Source organism: Lepidochelys kempii, chromosome 6 (genome assembly GCF_965140265.1).
Source record: "Lepidochelys kempii isolate rLepKem1 chromosome 6, rLepKem1.hap2, whole genome shotgun sequence".
Lineage (NCBI taxonomy): Eukaryota > Metazoa > Chordata > Testudines > Cheloniidae > Lepidochelys > Lepidochelys kempii.
In genome coordinates this window covers 66,303,463-66,323,608 of record NC_133261.1, presented here as the reverse complement: position 1 = coordinate 66,323,608, position 20,146 = coordinate 66,303,463, and the positions used below count along the sequence as shown (strand labels likewise).

At 42.8% G+C, this 20,146-nt stretch overlaps 1 protein-coding gene across 9 annotated transcripts in view; it reads right to left on the bottom strand.

Annotated features, from left to right (window-relative positions):
- Positions 1–20,146, bottom strand: part of SMOC1 (SPARC related modular calcium binding 1) — a 181,585-nt gene that overhangs the window by 100,593 nt on the left and 60,846 nt on the right. For all 9 annotated transcript variants that reach the window (XR_012159431.1, XM_073348486.1, XM_073348487.1 and 6 more), the window contains exons 3-4: positions 19,736–19,848; positions 2,895–2,994 (exon numbers count right to left, since the gene is read on the bottom strand). Coding sequence is in view for 8 of the 9 variants with exons in the window: in XM_073348486.1 (XP_073204587.1) it covers positions 2,895–2,994; positions 19,736–19,848 (213 nt within the window). In the remaining variant the exon portion in view is untranslated. The remainder of the gene's footprint in view (positions 1–2,894; positions 2,995–19,735; positions 19,849–20,146) is intronic.

The window sequence follows — 20,146 nt, the reverse complement described above, 5'->3', positions numbered from 1 at the left end:
GACAATGGCTATTTGGGCAATTCTCTCAGAAGTGTGAAAGTTAGAAGGAAAAGCTCTGCTCTTGATTTGGTCCTTTTGTATTTGAAAACAGAGTGCTCCCTGCAGTGATGAACTGCCAAAATCTTAATGGGTTCCCTCCTCACCCCACGAGGGGGTCGTTGCCCACCCCCCGGGACTCCTACCCCATCCACCCCCAACCCCTGTCCCCTGACTGCCCCCAGAACCGGGCAGGAGGGTCTCGTGGGCCACTGTAGTGGGTGCCCACCCCACCCCTAAGAGAAAGAGGCACCTGCCGGGGGGCGAGGAGGGGAGTCCCGGAGATGCTTACGTGGGGCAGCTCTCAGGAAGCATCCGGCAGGTCCCTCTGACTCCTAGGGGTGGGGGAGCATAGCTGGGGGCGGAGCAGGGGGAGCAGCTGCTCCCCCCCACTGATCACATCAAAAGTGGCGCCTTAGGCGCTGACTCCCTGGGTGCTCCGGGGCTGGAGCACCCAGGGAGTCGGCGCCTAAGGCACCACTTTTGGCCAGTTAAATTTAGAAGCCCTTTTAGAACCAGTTGTCCCGTGTGGGACAACTGGTTCTAAAAGAGCTTCTAAATTTAACAACTGGTTCTAGTGAGCTGGCTCCAGCTCACCACTGGCTCCCTGTACCTAAAAACTCCTTCAATAGCCAAACTAAAGATATGCAGCTTGGCCATTTCTGTTTTTCTTCCGTGTGCGCGTGCGCGTCAGTCACTCACCCATCACTGAGCTCTATGGGTAAAGTTTACCCCAGGGCAAAGGACTTGTGCAGGACCTACACAAGCCTCATGGTCAAGTCTTAAGTAGCGTATGGGCCCTTTTAAGGGAGAATCCCGTCCTCTCTGAATAAGTTAGTCAGTAATCTGCTGTTCTAGAATTAGCAGTGGGAAACACAAATACAGGGTCTGTGCTTTTAAGTGTCCTACAAAAAACAGTTCCTGGTGACAAAGTGAATATTATAAGAGAAAAAAATCCCACTCTCAGAAAGACCCAATCTACCAAATTATACAGTGAAAATGTAAAAGAAGATCATATTCTGAGGAAAGCCAATTTGCTGTAGCATTTTATTTTCTACAGAAGATCATTCAAAATTTAGAATTTCCCTCCAAGTGTGAAAACAACATGACTGTAAAACATCAAGAGTTGTCTCAAGTTCCAGCGTTCTTAGCCAGGTATCTGTGTAACTCCTGGTTGGGCAAAAATTTGACCTCCCCAATTCTATAGCATAATGCTCCGAGCTCGCTCACTACCACGTGCCATCTGTTAACATGATCACGCCAAATAAGAGGGAAAAAAACTGTTTAACTTCTGTTCTATTCTGAATAAAGGACAAACAGCAAGGTGAGTGTGAAGAATACATTCAAGATAAACATTGGGTGTGCATATTGGCAGGCACAAGTCCATAGATGTACGAGGAGTTTATATATGGCACTTCTGAACATAATACAACATTGATCATAAACAGTATTTCCAAATCCACTTTTTAGTGAGGAGATGATATGGGGACTCAATTTTTCAAATTCAGAGCTGGTGCTAATGAACTACACAAAAGCAGTCACCCATCCACCCATCCCAGGGTGCTGTGTGCACTACCTGCCAGCTCATGGAGCCAGAGATTAGGATGGGAAAAACCAAGGCCAAATGGGTATGTACAACCCCATCATTAAAAGACCCAATCTACCAGCTCCCCAAAATCTTTAAAAGATTTGAAGTATTTTGCTTTAGAGGGTCTGCTATCATCTGTAATCAGTTTTAAATGTAAAGCATTAAAATTCTGAGTGTTCAAGTACAAGACTCTCACCCTACAGTGTGCCATCTAGCTACAGTAAACAATAGCAGAAACTGGAGCACAGTCTCCCTGGCACTCTAACAGCAGCAAGCTAATAGAATTACTGCCTTCGTACTCTACCTCTAGTTATCTCACATTTGCCCCAGTGGTCGGAGTTTGATGCCATTAAATCACCCAGTTTGCCAGCTTTCAATAGTATAACCATGATACAAAGGAGAGCAGCACTAGTTCAGTGGCATAGCCAGGAAATTTTCTCCTCCATCTTCTCCAGACTCCACCATCCCCCGTGTATGCTCATACACTGTTCCTGGAGCAACATTGAATGTCCAGCAGAATGAACACCCTCACCTCTGAAGGGATCATCCCTCCAGAGACAAGTGTAGAGCTGATGGTGCTTTGAATGGCTGGGATGAAGCTCGTTTTACAGTGTTTCCAGGCATTGCTGCAAGCCACTCACTTTTTTTCCCTTGGAGTAAAAAGTCGTGTTAAACCTGGACACCCATGCAAGAGGGCTGCTAGAAGTGGAGCAGCAGCCATGTACACCAAAAGGGGTCACCATGTCAGTAAACTGGAGGAGTGAAAGTAGTTCACCCCTTGAAAGTTGTGCTCATTGTGTTACGAAGCTATGGTGAAGCTCTTGAGAGAGGCTCTAACTTTATCTTGACCTTCTGCACTAATTGAATAGCAGTGAGCTTTACTTCCCACAAAGAACTTACCATGTCTACCATACTTTAAATGTATTGCCCCATTCTTTAAACACTCCCATAAATCCTCTGAAGTATAGTTAAGTAAAAAAAATAGCCCATCCCTGGATTCCAGGTTGCGGTTCCCCTTCCCCTACCTTACCATCTTCTGTACATCTTTCACTGCATGTCTGCATTCCAATCAACCATGGAGCTGCCACAACCATGAGAGAGAGATTGGGAACACAAGTTGCCATATGGCTAGGGTGCACACAACTGATCGGGAGTAGTGGGCACAGCTGCAACTTAAGTTTGGTAAATTGGTAAAGTTGCTCCCCCACCCCTTCTCTTCTACCAATATTTTAAATCAAATAAATGCTTATTTAATCCCACGCCACAGTACCTGAACATACAGGAGTTTTATTCTGTACAGAAGAGCCGCTGATGGGTTTGCCATCGGGAGTGACACACCAACAGTATCCGGTGTAGGTATGGCATTGCACCTGTTTGGGAAAGGAAAGAGCAATGACTGACACTTCATTTCTCAAAGTATCCTCCACAATGCCCTCCTACCTTAGTTTTTGTGCATTCTTGCTTATCCAGCACCTTAAAAGCGAACCTCAGCTTGGGAGGCCCATCCCTTCAGCATGGGAGATTGTGAATAAAAAATGCTTTTTCAGTTTTGGCAGACACTGGTTTGGAAAATGGTGGTACTTTGTTTGGCTAAAGAAAAGTTCTTCTCCTTTATTCTAACCAACCAGTTAGCCAGTCTCTAGATCAGGGCTTGAAGCAACTGGCAGAATCTCCTCTGAAAACATAACAGCCCTACCGGGTCAGACCAAAGGTCCATCTAGCCCAGTATCCTGTCTTCCGACTGGCCAGGTGCCCCAGAAGGAATGAACAGAATAGGTAATCAAGTGATCCATCCTGTCACTCATTCCCAGCTTCTGGCAAACAGGCTAGGGACACCGTTCCTACCCATCCTGGCTAATAGCCGTTGATGGACCTATCCTCCATGAATTTATCTAGGGTTGTTTTTTTTTTTAAACCCAGTTATCGTCTTGGCCTTCACAACATCCTCTGGCAAGGAGTTCCACAGGTTGACTGTGTTGTGTGAAGAAATACTTCTATTTGTTTTAAACCTGCTGCCTATTAATTTCATTTGGTAACCGCTAGTTCTTGTGTTACGAAAAGGAGTAAACACTTCCTTATCTACTTTCTCTATACCAGTCATGATTTTATAGACCTCAATCATATCTCCCCTTAGCCATCTTTTACATTTTATCTATGGTGTGTAGCATTACACCTCACTCTGGACAGTCTTTTGGTTCATATTTATTCATGCCACCATTTTACTTACCATTCTCCATACATATAAACTGATATGATTGGTATTCGTACTATCAGTCTCAATTACATGCTGGTTCAATAAAGGCTTCCCCAATCCCTGCCACCACAATCCCGAGGCCCAACACCACACTGAGTGGCAGATGTTTGTGAGCACAATAGATTTTCCAGTCACTGGACAAAGTAGTATAATATAGGCCTGGTTTTGATATTGCCACTTCTACAGGCGAGTTTGAACACTCTCCATTTACCACACATTAGCATTCCAGCTCAGCAGATAGGCACACACAAATGCAAGCATATTTTGATTATGCCCACGGATTTTAAATAAATACTCAAAGGCTTCAGGTAAACAGTCAAAGCTACCAGGGTGGTATCCCTAGCAATGTCAGTGTGGGTCTATGGTCAGGTGGCAGCACATTAAACTAAGCCATTCCAGATGTTCATGAAGTAGTCAGCAGCAGGCTGACAGTCACACTTTTTCCCACTTCACGTTATAGACAAACAAAAGCCCCCACTACTCAAGTGGTTGTGTTAATACTAAGCTGTTTGCATTGCACTAAAAAGACAGCACTTGAACTCCAACCACACACTTTCAACGCTGGCTGGGTTTGCGTAGCAGTACTTCCAGTACCTTAGTGGTGGGCATGTATTCACAGTACACCACTGTAAACTTAGAGAAGACTCCTTAGACTCTGTTCTGCAATGAGAACAGCGTAAGAACTGCTGGGCTTGGTCTGTCCATCTCTTTTTCAAGCCTTCTAAACCAAGTTCCCATCAGTCCTCTGTGTCAGGCAGGATAGTGGCACTGACCCACTATTGCCCTTCCTTCTTTAGGGACCACTTCAGACCTAGGGCATTTGTAGTCTTTGTCCAATAGCTAGACCCAATTTCCTGAAGTAACGAAGTTTGGTCAGACCCTATGAGCAGCTTTTAAAAGGCTTTGCATATTTCACATAAAATGTGATCTAAGAGCAAGTATAAACCTAGCGCTGCGTGTGTGTGTCTTGGGTTATACTAACTTACAAGGCAATCATTTTGCCTCAAGCCAAACCCACATCTTGTGGTCAAAACCAACAGTAAGTACATGCACACACGTTTCTAGTCACTGTTATTGCCATTTGCACACTTTCACTTTTACTCCCTCCCGATACATCATAGAATGGATTGCAGATTACATTTATGGCACATTTGAGTAATGAACCATTCATCACTTAGTAATGATTCTTGTTAGTCACTCTAATTAGTGGAATGCTTGCACCAGAGTAAAATGTTGAAGTATAAAGGAACTGTTTGTTTTTCAATGTACTTCATGTGAAACACATGACTACCAAAAATAAACATAAAGACACATGAAAACACACTAAATTGTGCTGGTGTCAAGATCACCAGCAGTAAAATCTTGCCCAAGGATTAGAAGAGTTACTGAGATTGGGAGTCTAATTCTTTTTGCCCAAAGGGCATTACGTTACGGACAAGGACATTTTCTTTTGCAATGTAATATCCTGCTGAGATATTATTTCAGAAATGGGCAGTATACACCACGGCATTGACATGCGGTTCCTCCATTCAGAACGTACAGCTGCAAGGTGTTTAACATTTTGTGCTAAGTGTTTGCTTCAATGGCACACGCTATATTTTTATTATATATAAAAAAAATTTTGCACATGCAATGTTTTCTGTGAAGTACAGTGCATCTTATATGCTGTTGCAAGTGTAATTTAGATCACACAGTATTCCTTAAGCCAGAGAGTTTAGAAAGACACTTAAGTGGGTGGTTTTGTTTTATTGGAACTCACACAAAAATACTGAATATATAATGGTGTTGTATAAACTGTTTATTGGCATAAATTTGGGGTGACTGAATTATCCAAGGGTGAGTTATGCCCAAATGAGCTGATAAAACTCCTTCATGCCACGCAATCATTCAGCCCCTATAGGTGTCACATTCATTAGAGGATATTTTAAAAGTAAATTATGAAACTTTTAAACTGATTCTATTTTTTGTAATCATCCATCTGTACTGTAAAGTCAGGTAGTTTAGTGTCCATGAGCCAGGCCACACGCATAAATTAGGGCCTGATCCAAAGCCCATTGACCTCAATGGAGACCAATTGACTTGAACAGGCTTTGGCTCAGGCCCTACTTGAGCTCAGGAAAAGAAAGAACAGGGCCCCCCCCCCCCCATGTGTAGCCTTGTCAACTGCCCCATCCATGAAAAGGAAGCACCATCATATCGACTAGGCTGTTCCCCTTGTTCCCATTATTAGTCCCAATTCCCTCCCCCTTTCATTTTTGGCCTCCTTCCTTCTTTTCCAGAGAGGTCAGGATGGTGGAGGGCTCCTCCTGCTGGAAGATGTGCTGTTTGATGTTGTTACAGAGCAGTATGGCCAACTACAAATATTCAAAAAATCATAAGTCAGGCCCCCAAACATCATGAGATTAAAAATAAGTTGGTTCATTCTTTGCCTTCTATTTGAATTTGAGACCCTGGGGTCACATTTTCAAGCTTTTCTCCACAATCATGAGGGCTGGAAACTTTCGTTAAAAAAAGCAAGCTGAAAGCCTCACGTAATCACATCTCTAGAAGCCAGGGCTTGAAGTACACCACAATGCGTCATGAGACTGGTGATAAAAATCTCAAGGGTTGGCAACACTGCACCACACTGCTCCTCCATCACTGCACCCTGGATAGCTTCCTGCTGTTGCACTGAGACTATGCCATGCTCAATGGCTCACACTAGCTGATACTGGGCTCATCTATGCCCCTTTTACCTCCTCACACATGGGGATCAGACAACTGCCCAGGAAATTAAGAACAAAAAAGACATTTTAGAAACCTCAAACTTACCTAAACTAGCTTTTCTATAAAACCATAACATTGGGAGATTAAGGTCCAGGACATTAGACTTGACCACAGAATGTTTAGGGGTCAGAACAATAGCTGGCCAGCACCCAAAGAGTGCAATTATGAGCCTGGAAGAATCTAACCCATCTCATTCTCACCGTATATTTCTATGTTCAGTATTTATAGGGAAGGTAGGAAAACTGATGGTCCAGCACGATTTCTAATGGCAGGTAACTGGAAAAGTTAAAGTTTCTGAGGTTAGTTTCCCCCAAATCAAACTAGGTGATGGTTAGAAATTTTTACCTAGCTCCTGCTTCTCAGGAATTTTGATAGTTCTTGGAGCTTTCCACACAGTTGTGTGCTTTCCAATTGGTATCTGAATTTTTGATGCTTACTTAAATCCAATCCACAGCTTTGTGATTCACCCATAACTGTCCCTCACGCTGCACAATGGCCAGACTACACAACAATGATCAGTCAGAAAAAGCATTAACATGTTCTGGTAACTTTGCCTTAATAAAACGTTTCCCAAAAAAAGACCAACCTTACACCACAAATCGGCTTCTTGTGAAAATGCAGAATTGAATTTGGGTGTTGCCTTCCTATAAATGTTCAGGATCATCCACTTTTATTGGAAGCATTAAGTTCAGCTCCTTTTGGCTCCCCTCAGCCTTGAAAATCAGTTATTGGGGACAGCAATGGATCTTGTTCAGTCTTATGCATTGGCAACAAAATTGTTAGTTAAGTTCCAGCCAGAATCTTCATTACTGGTGAAGACGTAGGAGTCAGATACAGCTGGACTTTCAGAACCCATTGTGAATCTGTCTGGCTGACAGCTGAACATTAAGTTATAAACCCTGAGCATATATGAGGATATGGAATGACTGAGGGGAAGAGACTGAACCCAACAAGGCCTTTACAGATTCAGAACTATGCTATGTACTACACATTAACTTTAAAAAAGGAAGCCTGCTCTTACCTGACAGTGATTAGGCAAGAGGAAGCAATTTCTATTCTTCGGGAGTAAGGGATATGCCATCTCCATTATGTCTTGACTGAAGAATGAAAAGCAGGAAGGATGCACCCAACAAAAATTGCTTTATCCCTGTTACCCAAATTAATTAAAAAGTGCTATAGTGGCTCCCTCTATCTTCCTTCCCACCCCCTCACACCCCCCAGTACAATGTGTGAAATCAAACAGAAGCTAACACTCCAGCCACTGGCCCCATGAATAAATTCCTGCCCTTGTCAAATTCATTAGAATATGAAAACATTAAAACTGTAGTCACTGGCAGGCTTCTCTGCCTCTTAATTCTTGTCTGGAGAATGAAGCTATTGTTGAGATCTCTTCAGTGCTACACTGGAGTTGCCAGAATGAGATTCTGAACCATTCCAAAAATTTTTTAACAAGCTGGCTGGATCACCCCTTTACAATGGATTTGACCAAAAAAGAATCAAGGGGTTGTTTTCCACAAGATAAACTGGAAATGGGAAGGGAGTCAGTCACATGTGCATGTGTGAAGTAGATATTGGGGGCTGAAAAGTAGTTTTGGGCTAGCTTCAACCCAGTCTTTTTGTGGTTAGGGAAAAGAGAAGTTTCTTAGAAGCAGCATTAGGGTGCCTAATATGGAGTTGGAACAGCTCAGAGCAACATTGCACAACAACACACACCACACAACAATGTTCAGACTTCAGACATGGCGTTTGATAGCTGCTTCATATCCAATAGCAGATTAGAAACAAAAAACAAAACATTTCCTGACTCCTTCAATAATAAAAGAGGGGCGGGGTAGAGGGGCAAGAAAAACATTCCTTTTACATTCAGAAAAACATTTCCACAAGAAAAGAAAACTGTAGCCTTCAGAGCATGAGGCAGAGAATGTACAATGGAGCTACTCTATACACGTGGTGTACACATGGTGCCAGGTCCAGTTTTATTCAGATGCAGCTAACAGATACTGTAAAAACAGCTATTAAGATGGCCTAAAGCAGTGCTACTCAAAGTGGTGGTCTGCGGACCGGTGTCGGTCTGCAAGCCATCAGCTGCTGGTCTGCGCGCACGTTGGAGGTCCCCCACATCAGATAGCACTGGTCTGAAGTGATTCATAGATTACTAAAGCCAGAAAGGAGCATTAGATCTAGTCTAACCTTCTGAATAATGCAGGCCATATAACCTCATCCAAAAATTTCATCAAGACCATAACTTCTGTTTGAGCTATAGCATTCCTTTTAGAAAGGCATCCAGTCTCTATTTAAAGCCTTCAAGTGATGGAAAATCCACCACATCCTAGGTAAGTGGTTTCAATTGTTATTCACTTTAAAAACATTGCACCTGATTTCTGGTCTGATCATCATCAAGCTTCAGTTTCCCATCACTGGATCTCATTATGTCTTTTTCGGCTACATTAGAGAGCTACCTATCATTAGAAATCCTCCCCTATGTACGTACTTGAAGACAGGTATCAAAATCACCTTTAACCTTCTCTTGGGTGAACGGAATAGATTGAACTCAAGTCTTTCACTAGGAGGCACGTGTGACTTATTCTTTACAGCAGTGTTATAAATATAGATATGATTATGGCATAACTATGATGTATTTTATACAAGATAGGTCATGTAAGATATCATTGAAAAGGTTTCACTGAATAGGATTATCCTATTTGTATGCATATATCATTTTGGTATCTGAAGTTAGAAATCATGTCTATGCATCTATTTCAAATGCGTTTTCACCTGGGAAATGCCCACTAGACAGAATGCAATCAGTCTATATGGTTGGCTGTGAAGGGCCATTAGGAAGAACAATAGGCCTGATAAAATTCTTCTCCCACTGGGAAGCTTTCTTGAGGACACTACAAACAGCCTCTGAGTCATGGCTGCTATGGCCCTACAGAGACATGTGACCAAGTCCCCTGGTACTGGACTCCATCATAGAATACTAATGTTTTTCCACTGAAAGGGGTGAGAACTAAAACTGGGAGACAAAAGATTCCCGCCATATGCAAAATCTATTTAAGGCAGGGGAGTGACATTGTGGTTCTTTTTCACTGACTCCCCGACCAAAGGAGATGCTTGGAAACACCTGAGAAACAAGGATGGAATTGGGGAAGAAGGGTTGTACCCAGGCTAGAGGGATTTCTAGCCTGTGAAAGGAATACCTGGAGTTTTAATCTGCAAGCAAGTGCAGCTTGCCTCCAAGAATCTGTGCAATCTGCCTAAAAACCTTTAGTGTGAGAATTTATACATATCTAATTTCTTTAGTATATTATGCTTAGATTGCATTTATTTATTTATTGCTAGGTAATCTGCTTTGTTCTGTTTGCTATACCTTATAATCACTTAAAATCTCTCTTTTGTAGTTAGTGTTTTTATTGTGTCTAAAAACCAGTGTGTGGAAATCCTGAGGACACAAAATTGTTGCATCTCTTCCTCCACATTGAGGGAAGGGGCGAATTTCATGAGCTTACACTGTATAGTTCCCTGTGCAGCACAAGACAATATAATTTTGGGTTTACCCTTCAAAGGGGGGTGTGCACTAAAAAGTAACTGGGCAGTTCCTTAGCTGAGCCTTCCCATGCAGAGCTGATCTCAGCATCTGTGTGAAGCTGCAGCTGAGTGTGTCTTTACCTGTAGGTGTGCTGGAAGGGGCTTGAGAGCCTGTCACAGCAGCATAGTCAAAGGGAGCCCAGGCTGGTGGGTCAGGTGGGCTCAGTGGTACCCCAGCTCCCACAGAAGTCACTGGGGAGCAGAGGATACTCATTCAGTACTCTGCATGAGTTGATCAGTATCTTGCAGAACTAGGCTCCAATATTTTGACGTCCCTAGGGAAAAGGAATAATATAACACCCTTCTAAGGAACAAGCAATATGCAGAAGTCCTGACAGATTGGCTAGTTTTGGTAGGAATAAAGTTACTGTGGGGGACCCCCAGTACAAAAAAAAAAAAAGAAAGTTCTATCAAATCAGTCATATAGGAGAATGTTAGAATGTGAGCCTGCTTAACATGAGCAAAAGACATTCCTGACAATCAGTATCAGCTTAACTCCCAAGCCTCAGGTCACTTAAATCTAGTGCTTCACATATGCTTTTCTTAAAGAGCACACTCTGTACCACAGCAGGGCTGGTAGACCACTGTGCCAGCAGTTGCTTCTTGGAATGAAGAAACTCCAAGTAAAGTAATGCACTGAAGAAAAAAAAATGCTGCTCTTCTGGGATTGCTGTCAACCACATGAATGCCAACCTGCCAAGTAAAGGTGTCCAACTTGGACAGTGGACGCAGGAAGGACAAAATGAGACATGCCATGAAAAGCCACACAGACATGCTCCCAAAGCAGCAATGTGATTAGTAGCGTTCGCTTTAGTTTGTCGGTGATTGATTCTGTTTAAACCTCAACCACCTTTTCGGAAAGCCTGCTTGGAAAAAAACTATGAAGAATGCAATTCTCCCTGGGCCCATGGCAACAAGCCCTATGGCACTAAACACAAAAAAAAGTACAGATTACCCAGTACAGTCTGTATTTAGGAAGATCAGATCACAGCAGGTTAAATACAGCTTGAAAAGGAATGGCATTTATACAAAATATAGTACCACAAAAAAGAACATACTGGAAATAGAAACTACTTTAAAGTAACATACAACTTTGCCCAACATGAATTAATGCTCAGTCGCATGCAATTAAATCAAATATTGTGTTGCGAATAAAATTTGCCTTTCATCAGCCTGGTTGTACTACACTGGGTTAAGTGTTGACAGCTATTGTGATGGTGTCAAGGTTCCTTCCCCAGTCTGAACTCTGGGGTACAGATGTGGGGACTGCATGAAAGACCCCTTAAGCTTATTCTTACCAGCTTAGGTTAAAAACTTCCCCAAGGTACAAACTTTGCCTTGGGCTTGAACCATATGCTGCCACCACCAAGCGTTTTAAACAAAGAACAGGGAAAGACCACTTCCCCCAAAATATCCCCCCCCCCAAGCCCTACACACTCTTTCCTGGGGAAGGCTTGATAAGAATCCTCACCAGTTGGTACTGGTGAACACAGACCCAAACCCTTGGATCTTAAGAATAATGAAAAAAAATATCAATCAGGTTCTTAAAAGAAGAATTTTAATTAAAGAAAAGGTAAAAATCACCTCTGTAAAATCAGGATGGTAAACACCTTACAGGGTAATCAGATTCAAAACAGAGAATCCCTCTAGGCAAAACCTTAAGTTACAAAAAGACACAAACAGGAATATACATTCCCTCCAGCACAGCTTATTTTACCAGCCATTAAACAAACGAAAATCTAACATTTTCTAGCTAGATTACTTACTAACTTAAGAGTTGGAAGGCTTGCATTTCTGATCTGTTCCTGACAAAAGCATCACACAGACGGAGACAATCCTTTGTTCCCTCCCCCTCCAGATTTGAAAGTATCTTGTCCCCTTATTGGTCATTTTGGGTCAGGTGCCAGTGAGGTTACCTTAGCTTCTTAACCCTTTACAGGTGAAAGGGTTTTGCCTCTGGCCAGGAGGGATTTTATAGCACTGTATACAGAAAGCTGGTTACCCTTCCCTTTATATTTCTGACAGATGGGAAATAATTTACCCACATGGAAGAGTTGAAATGGGAAGAGGTAGTTGTATTCCACTTCCAAGAGTAACTTACCACCACCCACTCATACCTGCAGTCACAGAATTCCTACTAACTGTACCCAATGCTACTTTATTATATGCACAAGCAGAGTAGGAAGTCAATTTGACAAAAATCTCTGGAGCGTTTTAAATTTAACAAAATCTTTGCAATGCTGTGACTGTCCCTAGGACTGAGAATCACCTTGTTACCCTGTCTCCAGCATGAGGTAGTCTTGCTTGAGCTTGGCTGGGCATCAGCTCCCTGATACCACCAGCCTGTTAGCCACCCAAATGCTCTCCTCTGAGCAATGCCGACCCTTACTTTGCCTTGTGGGTCAACAGTAGGTGTACCCCACTACCCAAATCCATTTGAAACATTCCCCTGTAGTATCTAGCCTCTTATCCACTGAGCACCCACAGCAATACCAGGTCTCCTATCCCCAATGGACTAGTACATACCAGTTTGTACAAATCAACTCAGGAGCAGCACTTTGCTTAATATCACAGCACTTAGATATATTGAGAGTGAAAACAAGAATATGGTTATCAAAGACTGAAGATTCAAATAGTAAGAATATTAAAAAAATGGTTACATATAAAAAAATCTTAATATGCTTTCTGGAGACTAAACTTAACAAGTCCGCCTCCTGTCTAAAGTGTTTTATTTTACTCAGTGTCTTCTGCAGCTTTTTTAAAAAGGCTGGTTGAGATCCCATATTTGTGAATTTGAACACACAGCTGGTCTATTTCCTAGGTGCAGGATGATGGGGTGTCTTTGCCTCAGATATATGCTGAAAGCTTGTCATCTTTGCACACAGCCAGGATACCACTCATGGTTTGGTTTTTCCTGTGTGCGCCATCTCTGTTGACTTTGTATGTAAATGGGCATCCATTGTGTTTAGCTTATAAAGCTTATTTTACATGTCAGAGAGATACACATTACTTACCAGCTGTCTGGAGGAAAACTCGTTTTTCACCTTGTCTTGATACAGACTTTGAAATATTGTGTGTACACACACCCCACAAAGAATTGTATGTACAGACACTAATATTAATGACCAGTGTGACCCTGGCTTTTAAGACCTCACATGACATCTTTGGTGACCTAGAACGTACAGACCAGAATCAGGATATTCATGAAACCTCCTTACCAGCTGCTATTAAGGGGTTCTTGGGTCACAAATGCACTTTAACTCCTATGTGCAAGCAAAGCTGCAAACACTGTGTGTAGAAAAAAGGAGTGCCAGTTCCAACACAAAGCAGCTCACTTATGGTAGCACCTAAAGCATCCAAACAAGATCAGGCCCCATTATGCTAGGCACTGTACAAAAAAAGCAAGACTGGCTCTGTGTGAAAGGTGACAATCTAAATTGGGAGGGTAAGCTTGGAGTGGGAGAAGATGTATTACCCACATTTTACAGATTCAGAACGGAGGCACAGAGAAATTAAGTCCACACAGGAAGTCTGTTATGGATCTGGGTTTAAACCCCATACCTAAGTCCCAGTCAAGTGCCTTAACCATAAGCAGTCTCCCCTTTCACTTTGCCTTATTGTTAGTTCACAAATATGTACAACGCCTTGCTGATTCCACTGTATGTTTTACCTCTGGGGCTCAGATAATTAGGAGGGATGAACTTTCTCCTCCCTCTATAGGGGGGAAGGGCCAGTCTAAATTTCATTGCTTACCTATAGTTCAACATGTGTTTGTTGGAATGTGTGTATGTTCTGACTGGATAAATGACTATTGTTACTGTAACTGTACTCATGAAAGGACATAGGAATTGTGCAAGGTATGTCCTGGAGTAACTGGTCATCCTGACTTTACAGACAGAATTCTGGTTTGGTATTCAAGCTCAAACGGAGAGTGTACAGGGCTCTGTCCTAGAGACCAGCAGCTTGCTCTCGGTGAGCAGAGACTCTGTCCAAGGGCCCTGTTTTGCTGGAGGTTCTGACTCCTGTGTGGAGCAATTCTCTGGTGCTGAACCAGACTGAACTCACAGCAAGAGTGCAGAGCTGCTTTCAGGGAGGCCTAGCCTGGCTGGTGGTGGCAGCAACAAAGCTCACTGCCCAGCACCAGAGCAAGCAGCTGCACCACTGTATGCCCTGGTAGTGTGGACTTTTCTTGATCACAGCAGATAAGCAGAGGAGAGGCACTACCTGATGCCCTCCTGATTACCACTGAGTCCAACTGGACCCCTGGGAGGAAAGTGATAGATATTGGTTTTGTTCAAAGCAGCTCAGGTTTCTGACCCTGCGTGTTACACCTTCTCTTGTGATTAGAGATGGGTGAACCAGTTAGAACTAAAAGCTAGAATGACCTTGGTTAATTTGAGTTTCAGATGAATTTTCCACTTTCCTGACCATTAATTTTCCATTTAGTCCCTCTGCATCTGGGTTCCAAGTGGGCCTAGGACCTTAAGTACTGAAATGCTATAAGATTGTTCCTTGCTCTCAGACATGTGTCCAAAAATCTGGAGAGTTTGTGACTGAACCTCTGAATGTTAAGGTGGGTTCATTCACCTCTGGTTGTAATGCCCTAGACTCTGGAGAGGAAACAAATGGTTTTTGTCTGAAAGATGAGCCCAGAACATCAGAGAAGGAGTTTTTTGAAGCTCTTTGTGGCAACAGTAATGAATACAAGTCATCTGAGCCCACTCTGTCCTCCCTGTAACAGTGCTTCTGGGAACAATAGAAGAAATCCCTCTAAGTCTCAGTTGCCTCCTTCCCAGCAAACCACACTTCTCTCAGACATGAGTAAGGAGGATTGCCCAGTGGTTAGGGCACTAGCCCAGGACTTTGGAGAAGTAGGAGAACACAGCAACGGCTTAAGCAAGCAAGGCATAGAGCAGTTGTATCCTATGTGTAATCTTCCTTCACATAGCTCTGAAAAGGCAGCTCAATCCTGGTCTGCAGCAGCCTTTACTATCTCAATCCTGGGTCCCTCCTGCACCTCTACCAATATACCCCTATATTCCATATTATCACTGCGACCCAGGGACCTCTTGATGCCAGAGGGCACAGGGGTACATCAGAGTTAGAGATCCCCTGGGTCTCTCGTTTATCTACTAGTCTGCCAAAGAAAGGCTTTCATTAGAGACTTATGTGACAAAGTCACACTTATCTGAGGGAACACGTGAAGAGTTATGTATATATAACTAATATATATATTTTAGTGTATGTACACACACACACCCACCCCTACCTAAAAATGGTTATCTAGGTCTGAGAGTTAAGGCAAGTCACCAAAAGGTTAGATGGAATATTGTATTACATTTAACATCCTTATAGAGGGGAAAACACCAAGTACATCACAGGCAGAAATCCTGCCAGACGATCAGTGGGGCCACTGGATGATCAAGGTGGTGAAGGAGCACTCCAGGAAGATAAGACCATTGCTGAGAAGCTCAGTGAATTCTTTGCATCTGTCTTCACTGCAGAGAATGTGAGGAAATGACCCGAGTCATTCTTGTTAGGTGACAAATCCGAGGAACTGTTCCAGATTGAGGTGTCAGTAGAGGCAGTTTTGGAATAAACTGATTAAGCAAACAGTGATAAATCACCAGGACCAGATTATATTCACCCAAAAGTTCTGAAGAATTTAAGTATGAAATTACAGAACTATTAAGTGTGGTACATAAACTATCACTTAAATCAGCTTCTGTACTAGATGACTGGAGGATAGCTAATGTGATGCCAATTTTTAAAAAATGCTCCAGAAGCGATCCTGGCAATTACAGGTGGGTAAGCCTAACTTCAGCACCAGGCAAATTGGTTGAAACTATAATAAAGAACAGACGTATCAGACAAATAAATGAATGCGATTTGTTGGGGAAGATTCAAAATGGTTTTTATAACAGGAAATCATGCCTCGCCAATCTACTAGAATTCTTTGAGAGGGTCAAACAAACATGTGGGCAAGGGTGATCCAGTGGATGTAGCATACTTGGATTTTCAGAAAGCCTTTGACAACGTCCCTCACCAAAGGCTCTTAAGAAAAGCAAGCAGTCATGAAATAAGAGGGAAGGCCCTCTCCTGCATCAGTAACTGGATAAAAGACAGGAAACAAAACGTAGGAATAAGTGGTCAGTTTTCAGAACAGAGAGAGGTAAATAGTGGTATCCTTCAGAGATACCAGGGATCTGAGACAAGCGCTGTTCAAGATTTTCATAAGAGATCTGGGAAAAGAGGTAAACAATGAGGTGGTGTAATTTGCAGAGGATACAAAACTACTCAAGATAGCTAAGTCCAAAGCAGCCTGAAGAGTTACAAAGGGATCTCACAAAACTGCGTGACCAGGCAACTGAAATTAAACGTTGATAAATACGAAGTAATGCACAGTGGAAAACAATCCCAACTATAAATATAAAATGGAGTCTAAATTAGCTGTTACTACTCAAGAAAGATCTTGGAGTCATTGTGGATAGTTCTCTGAAAACATCTAGTCAACATGCAGCAGCAGTCAAAAGAGTTAATGTTAGGAACCATTAGGAAAGGGATAGACAAGACAGTAACTATAATGCCATTATATAAATCCATGGTACACCCACATCTTGAATACAGCATGCAGTTCTGGTCATCTTATCTTAAAAAGAGATAAACAAACCCCCCCCCCCCAAACCCAAAACCACCACCACGTTGGAAATGAAATAGATACAGAGAAGGGAAACAAAAAATGAAGGGTATGGAGCAGCTTCCATGTGAGGAGAGATTAAAAAGACTGGGACTGTTCAGCTTGGAAAAGAAACTAAAGCGGGATATGTTAGAAATCTATAAAAATCATGACTGGTGTGGAGAAAGTAAAGAAGGAAGTGTTATTTACTCCTTCTAATAACACAAGAACCAGGGGTCATCCAATGAAAATAGCAGGTTTAAAAACATAAGGAAGTACTTCTTCACACAATTTAGTCATCCTGTGGAACTTGTTGCCAGGGGACGTTGAGAAGGCCAAAGTTTAACTGGGTTCAAAAAAGAATTGGGTAAGTTCATGAAGGACAGGTCCACCAATGGCTATTAGCCAAGATGAACAGGAGTGGGCCACGAAAGCTTATGCTCTAATAAATTTGTTAGTCTAAGGTGCCACAAGTACTCCTGTTCTTTTTATGGATACAGACTAACTCGGCTGCTACTCTGAAACCTGTTATTAGCCAAGATGGTCAGGGATCCAACCCCATGCTCTGGGTGTCCTAAGCCTCCAGCTGCCAGAAGCTGGGAGTGGACCAAAGGAGATTGATCACTCAGTAATTGCCCCGTTCTGTTCATTCCCTCTGAAACATCTGGCATTGGCCATTGTTGGAAGAAAGGATACTGGACTAGCCAGACCATTGGTCTGTCCCAGTATAGCCATTCCTATGTTTGGGACCAAGTACAATGAATGCTGTACAATGAATGCTGAAGCAGCTCACTCAAGACCTCTCCAGTGACCATCACCAACAGACTTAATAAAACTCAGTTTGAGAAGAAAGGACTGTCCATCACCAGATCTCTAATTCCAGCAGTTAGGGCAGAAATTCCATCCTATCCTCTGATGTTTTAATCTCTAAATGTTGAAGCACAATTTATGGGGGACACGCTGAAATTCAGCTCTAGAAAGAAAGGGGGAACCAACAGATTTCACGGTGGTACATTTAATTAGCCCACTATGCTAGGTTTCCTAAATATCCCACACCAACATCAATATAATCCACATACCCCTGCACAAGACCCAATCTTAATGATTGTCTGAAAAAGATGAGATGGGAAGAAACACCTGCCATTTCACCCCACACCCCATTTCCCATCTTTCCTAAAATTAAGGCACATGTTATACACAAATAGGAGGTTGCCTCAAACTGTTTAGGAAAAGAGGATGAAAACACAACATTCATACCAGGACGATGGCAGGATGAATAAGACTGCACCCACTTTAAGGTAGAAAAATGCAACAGACATGGAGACAGGTGAAGATGGGGGGAAAAATAAAATTAGGGGAAATTACTGACTTTGTATCTTTAAGGATTTCATCATCGTGGGGGGCATAGGGAAGAATGGAGACTGCAAGGAGAATCCTTCTTTTCCCTTTCCCCAACGCATCCCAGATTGTTTGAACTGTCCCAAAACTCCCCATCTCATTATTTTGAAGCCAACATTAAAGAGTACTTAGACTTTTCATGTACAGAAGCATTTTATACATAGGGATTTGAGAATAATTCATTCACTATATAGCAGGGAAATTCTATCCCAGTTTTACCCATGGGGAAACTAATGCAGAGAGGTTGTGCAACTTGGGCATGGTCACAAAGGCAGGATTAGAGCCTCCAATGGCTGGCTTAGAGCCCTATGCCAAGTCCAATAGACTATTCACCTCTCCCATTTATCCAGCTTCAGGAGAAAACTGCTCATGGCTCCCTTTTACCTCCCTAGCCACTAGTGTGCCACACAGGCCATCTGCAGCAGCCACTCCAGGCACTGGCATGCAAGAGAGCTGAGCAAGACTAAAATTTCTAGACTAAACAAGACTAAATTTCTTTTACCCTTTTAATCTCCCCAAACCACTCTTCCTCTGAAAATCCACACTACAGCAGCCTTCCCTCTGGTTAAGGGCAACTGTTTGGAATGGCAATGGAAGCTGGTAGCAACACTCCCTGCTCAACCATTTGGGAAGGTCACTCTTTGAAACTGCGAATGAGTTGTTACCAAACACATTTCACATAAACCTGAAGGTTATCAAGCTTTTAGTAAGAAGCAGGTGCTCTCCCAAGCCAATTTTCCTTTTGCCTATTAGACAATCTGCAATTCCAGCACATACAGGTCTAGCAAGAGAAGACTATCCCATATCTGGAGGCTCGAGGCACCATTACTGGATAGGCCTGTTCCCTCATCACCTACAAGACGACAACATTGAAAATCCTACCACCATTAACTCCCACGTGATCTAGAATTTTAAAGCAATAAGGAGGGGTTAGTCCTTATGGGTGAGGTTTTTTTCAAGTGAATATAGGGACGATGAAGATGCTGAGTTGACAGCTCTGGAGACTAGCCCTCTTTTGCCAGAACAGACGCAGTATGACCAGCAGCAGAGGAAGCTTGTCCCACACTGTCCAGTCAGTAACCCTCAACCTTGACCTGGAGGAAGGACCATGGAGCTCAGCCTCACAGCACATTAAGTCTCAGCACAGACCGAGGACTTAACAAGGGAGCTAATTAACGTTAGTCATGGTGAAGGTGGATGCTGATGCATAGGCTTGTCCTTTAGGTACAGGAGTGACCAACACCATGTTTTGCACAGGCCAAACAGCTATCAACTGGCAAGGACTTTTGATCTCCAAGTCAGTGCGGGTGATTGCCCACCACTGTATATTTTTACCATCTTGTCATCATTTCCCTTTGGTCAGATACTAGTAGAGAATTCCTTCCAGCCAGGGGAAATCGCAACAGACATAGGCTGACTGAAGTCTTACTTGTGTGAATGATCCATCCTCATTGCATTCTGGAATGAAGACCGCTTCCTGGGGTTTCTTTGCCTGTTCCAGTGCCTGAGCCCTCTCTAATCGACACTTACTTTGGCCAGCATCTGCAAAGGGAACCAAAAATCCACTCATTTTAAGTATCAATTGGCTTCCCAGAAGATAGCTAGAGGCAACATTCAGCAGTGCAAAGATGCAATGGGAAGCCATGTAGTAAGAACGGTTTTCCTACCATCTTTATCTGTACATTAGAAATGCAATTATTAGACATTTTAATATCTCCTGGAAGGAGGATCCAGGAGCTCAAAGTAACAGCCACTGCACACTTTTATAAGCAGTGGCAAATTTCATGGGCAACAATGTTTGGCTACATTCACCCCTGGGGGACATTGGCCTCAACTAACG